We start from the raw sequence: 10,214 nt of genomic DNA, 5'->3' as shown, positions 1-10,214 counted from the left end.
AAAAAAAAATTGAAGAGCGCATGCGTAGAGTAGCTCCTTCCTTTTACCTCGTTGCCTTTCTGAGAGCAAGATGGGTCACCAGCAGCTGTACTGGAGCCACCCGCGAAAATTCGGCCAGGGTTCTCGCTCTTGGTGAGAAATAGTCTGTGATTTTAGGGAAACGTTGCCCTAGATCGCTGAGCTGCTCAAAATCTCAAGTAGAGGAGACCACAGGCGGCACTAGGGAGCAGGCCGACTGGGAGCCGATGGTGCCGCCATTACAGGCCTGCGCTGGGGCCGGGAAGTCTCGGGAAGCGGGTAGTGGCCGTCTGAGTGCAGAGTCTTGTAATTTCTGTGACCTGCAAAATTGCTGTCTCTTTTTTTTTTTTACAGTCGAGTCTGTTCAAACCGGCACGGTTTGATCCGGAAATATGGTCTCAATATGTGCCGCCAGTGTTTTCGTCAGTACGCGAAGGATATAGGTTTCATTAAGGTAGGCGTCCGCGGGCGTACTACCTGTTGTTTCCGTTGAGGGAGAAGGTGGTGGTGGTTCTTTATTTTTTCTGCGGAAGACAACCGACAGATCTTCCCTCGGGTGGTGATTCTGAGCATTCGACCCAGAGCTTTTCCTCTTTTATAGTTGGTAGCTGGTGACAGTGTTGATGGTTTGGGCAGTCACATTAATGGAATGGGGAGGTGAAGGACTTAGTCTTTCCTACCCCCTTTTTACTTAGCCAGTTTTAGGTGCCATGTATTGTGTTGGGTGAAATTACTCACTTTACAGAAGCCACTAAAATTGTTTTACTTACCGGTCTTAAAAGTACCTGTAAGACAGAGTGAGACCCAGGCTGGAGCGCAGTGGTATTCAAGTTATGACTCACTGCAGCCCCTTGAACCCACAGTGGGTTCAAGCAGTTCTCCTGCCACAGCGTCTGACGTAGCTGGGATTATAGGCGCGAGCCACCACGCGCAGCAATACCTAGATATTTTCTAACCAAATGTATGTATTAACCACTGACCGAAAAATGTTTGATAACGTCATATACTGGAATGAACTTGAGGTTTGGAGCCAGAAAGACATTGTTAGGATTCAGCAAACGAGGATCTGCCATTTAGTGGTTCTATCACTTGATCAAGTGAATGTGTATATGAGACTTTTGGCTTCTAAAAATCATGTAAATAGTTTATTTTTTTAGGTGAAAAACGAATTTATAATTGGCTTTTGAGATAAACTCACCAGCTTTCTAATTCTTAATTGTTTTGTATTGAATAGTACCTACTTGTTAAATATAGATATTTTTATGGTCGTGTTCTGTAATGATGTAATTTTTTTTTGAAACGGGATCTCACTGTGTTGCCCAGGCTGGAGTGCAGTGGCGCGGTCTCAGCTCCCTACAACCTCCACGTCCCGAATTCAAGCGATTCTCCTGCCTCAGCCTCCCGAGTAGCTGGGATTACAGGCATCTGCCACCACGCGCGACCTTTTATTTTTTTGTGGAGATGGGTTTCACCATGTCGGCCAGGCTGGTCTTGTACTCCTGACCTCAGGTGATCCGCCTGCCTTGGCCTCTCAAAGTGCTGGGATTACAGATGTGAGCCACCACGCCCTGCCTGTTGCAAATTGTTAATAGGAATTATGCAGTGTAACCGGGACAGAAAGTACCTGTAAACTCAGACTTGGTAGCGTTGAGCAAGTACTTTGTCAGTGTATGCTTCCTGTTAAAATGAGGAGGTTCACATTATTCATTTGGGAGGTAGTATATCACACCGAAGAAAATGGACCTTGGCCCACGCCCTAGCTCTGTGTCCTAGATAAACTGTGGGCCAGGCGCAGTGCCTTAAATCTGAAATCCCAGCACTTTGGGAGGCCGACAAGGCGGGTGGATCGCTTGAGTCCAGGATTTAAGCGACAAGCCTGGCCAACATGGTGAAAAGCCGTGTCTACAAAAATTACCTTTGTATGATTGCCTGGGCCTGTGGTCCCAGCTACTCAGAAGGCTGAGGTGGGGGATCACTTGAACCCAGGAGGCCGAGGCTGCAGTGAGTGGAGATGGCTCCACTGCACTCCAGTCTGGGAGACAGCGAGGCTGTCTTAAAAAACAAAAATGAACTGTGTAATTATAGTTTCCTGCTGAACAACCAACCCATGCATTTCATAAAGATTTAGTAGTGTTATGGGAAACATTTCGAGGGAAGAAGCGGGAATAGCATTACTAAAAATCATTCTATAACATAGCTGATGTTTGTGGAGTACGCATTCAGTAAATATTTAAACTATGTAGATCCTGGTGTAGTTAGTTTGGGTGGGTTAAATGTCCATTTAAACATTGTATAATGAGCCAGTTCTTGTGAAAATCAAGTAGAGATTTAAAGCATTTTGAAATAATTTCTTACCTGCTTTTTTTTTCAGTTGGACTAAATGATCTTCAAAGGATTATCCAAGACACCCACCATGAAAAACCATGATAGTTCTTTGTACATAAAATAAACATTTTTAAAAACCCTTTGGTTTATGAGTGTTTTAATATGACTGGAATAGTTAATTGGTTATAGAAATATTTTAAAAATTAATATTACCTTCTCAATAGACTTGTTTCAATGGCTTATTTTCACTGAGTTACATAAAACTATTCGTGCCAGTACACTGGTAAATGCCAGTTTTATTTTTATACTTTGAAAAACACGTGGCAGTTTCATGCCTGTAATCCCAGCACTTCGGGAGCATAGAGTGGGAGGCTTGCTTGAGCCCAGACCAACTTGGGCAACATAGTGAGACCTTGTCTCTATAGAATAAAGAAAATTTTAAAGAACTTTGTGTGTCTTTGTACACACTTTTGAATAGATACAGGGTCTCAAGTCTGCCAATGTGTGCATGTGCATATTTGTAGAGAAAAGCAGTCAGTTTGGAGCATTTGGAGGGGTTGTGCCGGTTGTAAAAGAAATGATGGTACTCAAAGACATTTACTGAGGGACCCAGTAAAAGGTGAAGTCTAGGTGTAATGTGGTTGCTTTAACCTTGGTAATGCAGGTGACTTAACGTGAGATGGAATAAATGAAAGTAGGTGAAAGTTCTTGGGACTTATCATCTGGAAGCCTATTAAAAATGCCCTGTTGGAGTATACCCTGTGCCTCCTGATTGGTCTATGAGCAAGACCCCCTGTGTGATCCAAGTGTGAGAAGTACAGTTCTACCACTTGTGGACAACAATTGTACAAATCCTTGAATTCCTGTATGCCAGACACTGAATTTTGTAGTGAATGAAAAGTTCTCAATTGAATGTATACGCTGTTAGAGCAGCAATATATGATAATGTGCATTATTTGAAGAAAAGCAGGGTAAAAGAGGTATATGTTCTAGATGTTGAGGTCAAAGAAAGCCATGCTTACATTTGGGTTATGAACTTAATAGGCAGAGGTTACAGCATAGTTTCTGTGGGGAAGAGAATTCCTGGATGGAATTAGAGAAATAGCAAAGTTGTGGCTGAAGAGTAAGAAAGTTGGCCAGGGTCTGTATTACCCTTTTAGGTTATAGTTAGATATTGTGAGATGAGCATTCATTGTTTTTGTAGAGGCGGGGTATTACAGTACTGTGCTGTCCGGCTTGGTCTGATTTTTTTTTTTTTTTTAATTTATTCTGAGACTGAGTCTTGCTCTGTTGCCCAGGCTGGAATGCAGTGGAACAATCTTGGCTCACTGCAACCTCTGCCTCCCTGGTACAAGTGATTCTCCTGCCTCAGCCTGCCGGGTAGCTGGGATTACAGGCGTCTGCCACCATCCCTGGCTAATTTTTTGTATTTTTAGTAGAGGTGGGGTTTTACCATGTTGGCCATGCTGCTCTCGAACTCCCGACCTCAGGTGATCCAACTGCCTCAGCCTCCCAAAGTGCTAGGATTACAGGCGTGAGCCACTGCTCCTGGCAGCCAATTTTTTGAAAATACAATATTGAACACATTCCTAATATAATTCCCTTAGTAGGAGCTTGTAGAAGTTAGGGATACTGGAGCTTAAGTTTCATAAGCTTCATAGTAAATCCACCTATGCTCCTAACCCTGAACCCCAGGAGTATGTGATGATAAATTACAGTCAGTGTTGGGGAAGTGTCTAGGAAAGAGCCAGGTTTCAGTCTGGGTAAGGAGGTGAGAAGAATACTGAGAGATGTGGTTGAAGGCGTAGAAAAGATTTATTGGTAATGGGATGAGCTGGTATTGCAGATAGGATGGATGAGAAGCTGTGTCACCTAAGCAACTGCAAAAAAAAGTTTGGGAAGGCCAGGCATGGTGGCTCATGCCTGTAATCACAGCTACTAAGGAGGCTGAAGCAGGAAAATTGCTTGAACCTGGGAGGCAGAGGTTATGGTGAGCCGAGATCGCACCATCGCACTCCAGCCTGGGCAACTAGAGCGAAACTACGACTCAAAAAAAAAAAAAAAAAAAAAAAATTTGGGAGATGATGAGAGAAGCTTACATATGTAGTGGTGAGTCAGGTCAATAAGGGTGTGAGATGTGTTTGATTTGGTTGTAAGAGTCTCTTGAATGAGCTGGGCTCTGGTCTAGTGTGATGGCCTGGTGTAAATTCTGTAAGAGATGTGCAATGTCTTAGGTAATGGAAGGGAAACACTCCCTAGCCAGTCCTATCCCTGTGTATACATGGTGGTAGTGAGTGGGAAGGCTGCTGTGGGTAAGTGGTCTGGCTTCTCTATTAGGGGTTGAATAATGCTTACTTGATATTTTGTTTTAAGATTTGTTATGTGCCAGACATGCTAAGTGCTTTATGTACATTACCTTTTTCAAGTCTTAGAGTACTTTTTAGTAGATACTATCATTACATAGCTGAGGAAACTGAGGCCTAGAAATTAAGTAATTTCCCCAAGGTATCCCAAAGAAAGAGACAAAACGAGTGGAACTGGGTCTGTCTGACATCAGTGCTTATGCTCTTTTTTTTTTTTTTTTTTTTTTTTTTTTTTTTTTTTTTTTTAAAAAAAAAAAAGACAGGGTTTCACCATGTTGGCCAGGCTGGTCTTGAACTCCTGACCTCAGGTGATCCACCTGTCTCCGCCTCCCAAAGTGCTGAGATTACAGGCATGAGCCACCACGCCCAGCCTAGGACTGTGCATCCCTTATCCCCAAAGATCACTTAGTTGCTTGAGGGCAGGAGTGAATGTTTCCTTTCATATTTGCATGCACAGCAAGCACATAGCAAGATGCCTTGTAGATTAGTAGGTCCACATTTGTTGGGGAATTTAACTAAATTACCTAGTAAAAGTTCAATAAGTATGGACGGCAAAAGATGATAGGGACTATAGGAGAGGCCCAAAGAACCACTGGTACATAGAGGATATATTCTTTCTTTTTTAAAAATTTATTGTAGGGACAGGGTCTTGCAGTGTTGCCCAGGTTGGTCTTAAACTGCTGGCCTCTAGTGAGCCTCCTGTCCTGGCCTCCCAGAGAGCTGGGCCTACACATGTGAGCCACCACTCTGGCAGAGGACATATTCGTAGGTTTAGGTTCTGTCTTAGTGTTTTTGGGCCACTGCAACAAAATCCAGTAGTCTGAGAGGCTTAAATAACACATTTATTTCTCACAGTTTTGGACGCTGGGAAGTCCAAGATCAAGGTGCTGGTAGGTGCCTTCTCATTGTATTCTTACATGGTGGTTGGGGCAAATGAGCTTTCTTGGCCTTATTTTATAAGAGCACTAATCCCATGAGGGTTGACCTCTTATGACCTAATCTTTTTCTGAAATATCCCACCTCCTAGAACGCACAAGCTAGGGTTTCAACATGTGGATTTTATGGGGGACACAAACATTTTCCCTATAGAATCTCCTTTAATACAACAACTCCCTGAGGTACAGTCCCCATTTTACAAATGAGGTGACTGGGGCACAACGAATGAGCAACTGTTCCAAGATTGAATAGCTAGTAAGTGAGATTCAACCAGGTAGTATGTCTTGAAAACTGCTCTTACCACTAAACTGTAAATGTTAAACAAAAAGTGAAAGCTGGCTGGGTGTGGTGGCTCACCCCTGTAATCCCAGCATTTTGGAAGGCCAAGGTGGGTAGATCATGAGGCCAGGAGCTCGAGACCAGCCTGGTCAACATGATAAAACCCTGTTTCTGTTAAAAATACAAAAATTGAGTGTGGTGGCATGTGCCTGTAATCCCAGCTACTTGGGAGGCTGAGGCACGAGAATCACTTGAACCTGGGAAGCAGAAGTTTCAGTGAGTTGAGATCATGCCACTACACTCCAGCCTGGGAGACAGAGTGAGACCCTGTCTCAAAAAAAACTCCCCAAAATGTAAAAAACAAAAGTGAAAGCTTTGGTAAATATTGGTAGTCAACAAAATTGCTGAAAGAATTTTTAATAAAAAGTTAAAAATTGTAATATGTGCTACAATTTTACTATGTTAAAAAAGAAGTGCACAGGGAAAAGAAATCAGAAGGAAACATGTCATTATATTAGCAGTGTTTGACTTTGGGTGATGTGATTTGTGATTTGATTTGTAGCAGTGTCTGATTAAGACTCATTTAGAGATTGAGTATCCAGAGACTGCAGTATATAATGTCCCTGGTACCAATACTGCTAGTGAGGCTTCTGCTCCTCCTAAAACAGGTCATTCTATTTTTAGATTGCTTTGATAGTAAGTTTTTTCTTAGGTTGCTATGATTTCTACTGATTTTGACTGATACTCATTGGTACTAATTCTATGTTGTCCTGTACAAAATAAGCCTAATCTCTGCCAAAAAAAAAAAAAAAAAAAAAAAAAAAAAAAAAAAACAAAAAAAAAAAAAAAAAAAAAAAAAATATAGAAAAAAAAAAAAAAAAAAAAAAAAAAAAAAGGTTGTGGGGGCTAAATATTTAGGCATGAAGGCTCTCATGTTTTTCTAGAATATTCTTATTTCCAGTATAACCATCTCTGATTATTTCAACTGTTTCTCTAAGACATGCTTTAGAGTGATCTTTGTTCTCCAAATTAATTCCACTCATTCTAGATCCTGACAGTGACATACCATGTTTCACAGGGCAGCCACGTAGTAAAAATTTATTGAATTTGTTGGGCATCATTGCTTCTTCACTTTTTATGGGACTTCTTTCACCATTACAGACAGACCTGAGCTCTCCTCCTTCGTGCTGCCTATGGAGGTGGCAGCCACCTCCGAAATGGCCAACTCCTCCATCATGGCCACCCTCAGACCCCTCCTGAAGCCCAAGGTCGTCAAAAAGAGGCCCAAAAAGTTCACGGGGCACCAGTCAGACTGACATGTCAAAATTAAGTGTAACTGGTGGAAACACAGAGGTGTTGCCAGCAGGGTTCATAGAAGGTTGAAGGGCCCGATCAATGCCCAACATTGATTGTGGGAGGAACAAAAAGACAACGCACATACTGCCCAGTGGCTTCCGGAAGTTCCTGGTCCACAGCAATAAGGAGCTGGAAGTACTGCTGGTGTGCAGCAAATCTTAACTGTGCTGAGATCACTCATGATGTTCCCTGCAAAGCCGTCTTGGAAAGAGCAGCCCAGGTGGTCATCAGAGGCACCAATGCCAGTGCCAGCCTGCACAGTGCAGAAAGTAAATAGACACTGAATGTTCTTGTTTTATTGGGGTTTAAATAAAACCAATAAAACTAGAAAAACAAAAACAACAAAAAACAGAGATCCTGGTCTTTGGACAGCTGTTCATGTGGCTAATGCCCCAACAGTTTTCTTTTTTTAAATTTTATTTATTTATTGTTTTAGAGATGAAGTCTTGTTTTGTTGCCCAGGTTGGAGTGCAGTGGCGCAATCTCAGCTCACTGCAACCTCCACCTCCCAGGTTCAAGCAGTTCTCTTGCTTCAGCCTCTGGAGTGGCTGGGATTACAGGCGCCTGCTACCACACCCAGCTAATTTTTATATTTTTGTAGAAATGGGGTTTCATCATGTTGGCCAGGCTGGTCTCAAACTCCTGACCTCGAGGGATCCTCCCACCTCAGCCTACCAAAGTGCTGGGATTATAGGCATATATTAGTTCGTTTTTACACTGCTGATAAAGACATACCCAAGACTGGGAAAAAAATAGACTTATTGGACTCACAGTTCCATGTGGCTGGGGATGCCTCACAATCATGGTGGAAGGTGAAAGGCACTTCTTACATGGCAATGGCAAGAGAGAAATGAGGAGGACATAAAAGCTTAAATCCCTTATAAAACCATCAGTTCTCATGATACGTATTCACTACTACGAGAAGGTATGGGGGAAACTGCCCCCATGATTCAATTGTCTCCCACTGTGTCCCTCTCACAACATGTGGGGATTATGGGAGTACAATTCAAGATGAGATTTGGATGGGGACACAGAGCCAAATTATATCAAGGCATGAGCCATTGTGCCCGGCCTCTGACAGTTTTAAAGCAGCCTGCTTGCTTGCACAACCTCTGCTAGGACATCATTCTTAAAAACTATCTTTGGGCTGGGCATGGCGGCTCACGCCTGTAATCCCAGCACTTTGGGAGGCTGAGGTGGGTGGATCACCTGAGGTCAGAAGTTCAAGACCTGCCTGACCAACATGGAGAAACCCTGTCTCTACTAAAAATACAAAATTAGCCGGGAAATGGTGGCACATGACTGTAATCCCAGCTACTTGGGAGTCTGAGGCAGGAGAATTGCAGTGAGCCAAGATCATGCCATTGCACTCCAGCCTGGGTAAAAAGAGCAAAACTCTGTCTCGAACAAACAAAAACAAACAAAAAAACAAAACAGGCCAGGCTCGGTGGCTCATGGCTGTAATCCCAGCACTTCGGGAGGCCAAAGCAGGCAGATCACAAGGTCAAAAGATTGATACCATCCTAGCCAACATGGTGAAACCCCGTCTCTACTAAAAATACAAAAATTAGCTGGGCATAGTGGCGCGCACCTGTGGTCCCTGTGGTCTCAGCTACTTTGGAGGCTGGGGCAGGAGAATTGCTTGAACCTGGAAGGTGAAGGTTGCAGTCAGCCGAGGTCGTGCCACTGCACTCCAGCCCGGCGACAGAGCGAGACTCTTTTTCAAAAACAAACAAACAAAACCCAACTATCTTTAATGGTAATTGCTGTATTAGGGATTTGGGTTTTTAGGTAGGCATAGCAAAAGCACTTCTAGTGGTTTAAGAAGAGTATAACCCAGGCCAGGCGCGGTGGCTCATGGCTGTAATCCCAGCACTTTGGGAGGCCAAGGTGGGAGGATCACGAGGTCAGGAGTTCAAGACCAGCCTCCTGGCCAACATGGTGAAACCCCGTCTCTACTAAAAATACAAAAATTAGCTGGGTATGATGGCATACTCCTGTAATCCCAGCTACTCGGGAGGCTGAGGCAGGAGAATTGCTTGAACCCAGGACCCAGAAGGTGGAGGTTGTAGTGAGCCTAAATTGTGCCACTGCACTCCAGCCTGGGCTACAGAGTGAGACTCTGTCTCAAAAAAAAAAAAAGGGTATAACAAAGTGTTTTAATTTCCTCAGTATCCACAAAAATTGATAAAAGAGGCTGGGCACAGTGGCTAACGCATGTAATCCTAGCCTTTTGGGAGGCTAAGGCAGGAAGATCGTTTGATGCCAGGAGTTCCAGACCAGCCTGGGCAACATCAGGAGACCCCCGTATCTACCAAAACCAAAAAAACCCCACAAAAAGAATTAGCCAGTCATGGTGGTCCATGTCTGTAGTCCCAGGTACTCTGGAGGCTAAAGTAAGAGGATCACTTGAATCCAAGAGGTCAGGGTTTCAGTGAGTCATGTTTGTACCACTTAACAGAAAAAAAAAAAAGGCTGCACTATTAGCTGTATCTCAGGAACGTTAATCTGGAACATAAAAGACTCAGTTTGTAGATAGACTGAGGATATGTGTGTGTAGGAATCAAAGCTATACAGGGTCCAAAAATTAGCCTAGATTATGTGTGCTAGTTCCAGGTGTCTTCTATCTTTAAGAATTTAAAAAGAATTGAGGTAGAAAGTGACAAGCTAATCTAGACAAGTTAATTATCATTTAATGTCTTGAACACAAAGTCATTTGCTAAATTAGAGTTTTTTTTTTGTTTTTTTTTGTTTTTTTGAGACGGAGTTTCACTCATGTTACCCAGGCTGGAGTGCAATGGCGTGATCTCGGCTCACCACAACCTCCGCCTCCTGGGTTCAGGCAATTCTCCTGCCTCAGCCTCCTGAGTAGCTGGGATTACAGGCACGCGCCACCATGCCCAGCTAATGTTTTGTATTTTTAGTAGAGACGGGGTT

At 43.2% G+C, this 10,214-nt stretch overlaps 1 protein-coding gene across 2 annotated transcripts; it reads left to right on the top strand.

Annotated features, from left to right (window-relative positions):
* RPS29 (ribosomal protein S29) lies at positions 1 to 7,615 on the top strand. Of its 2 annotated transcripts, none has more exons than XM_017506704.2 (3): positions 1 to 132; positions 373 to 472; positions 7,083 to 7,615. In XM_017506704.2, the coding sequence occupies exons 1-3, from the start codon at positions 71 to 73 to the stop codon at positions 7,179 to 7,181; spliced, it is 261 nt and encodes an 86-aa protein (XP_017362193.1). In that variant the 5' UTR covers positions 1 to 70; the 3' UTR covers positions 7,182 to 7,615. The 2 variants fall into 2 exon arrangements, with proteins under 2 accessions (XP_017362193.1, XP_017362194.1); XM_017506705.2 differs by lacking the exon at positions 7,083 to 7,615 and adding an exon at positions 2,390 to 2,485.
* Positions 7,616 to 10,214: the final 2,599 nt, after the last annotated feature.

Source organism: Cebus imitator, unplaced genomic scaffold (assembly GCF_001604975.1).
Source record: "Cebus imitator isolate Cc_AM_T3 unplaced genomic scaffold, Cebus_imitator-1.0 Scaffold358, whole genome shotgun sequence".
NCBI lineage: Eukaryota > Metazoa > Chordata > Mammalia > Primates > Cebidae > Cebus > Cebus imitator.
This window is presented reverse-complemented; position numbering and strand designations above follow the sequence as displayed.

Excerpts from the sequence above, each read along its gene's own strand:
- RPS29 (XM_017506704.2), top strand. The coding sequence starts at position 71 with ATGGGTCACCAGCAGCTGTACTGGAGCCACCCGCGAAAATTCGGCCAG. Across the intron at positions 133-372 it reads GGCCAGGGTTCTCGCTCTTG|TCGAGTCTGTTCAAACCGGC; the intron begins GTGAGAAATAGT and ends TTTTTTTTACAG. Across the intron at positions 473-7,082 it reads AGGATATAGGTTTCATTAAG|ACAGACCTGAGCTCTCCTCC; the intron begins GTAGGCGTCCGC and ends TCACCATTACAG.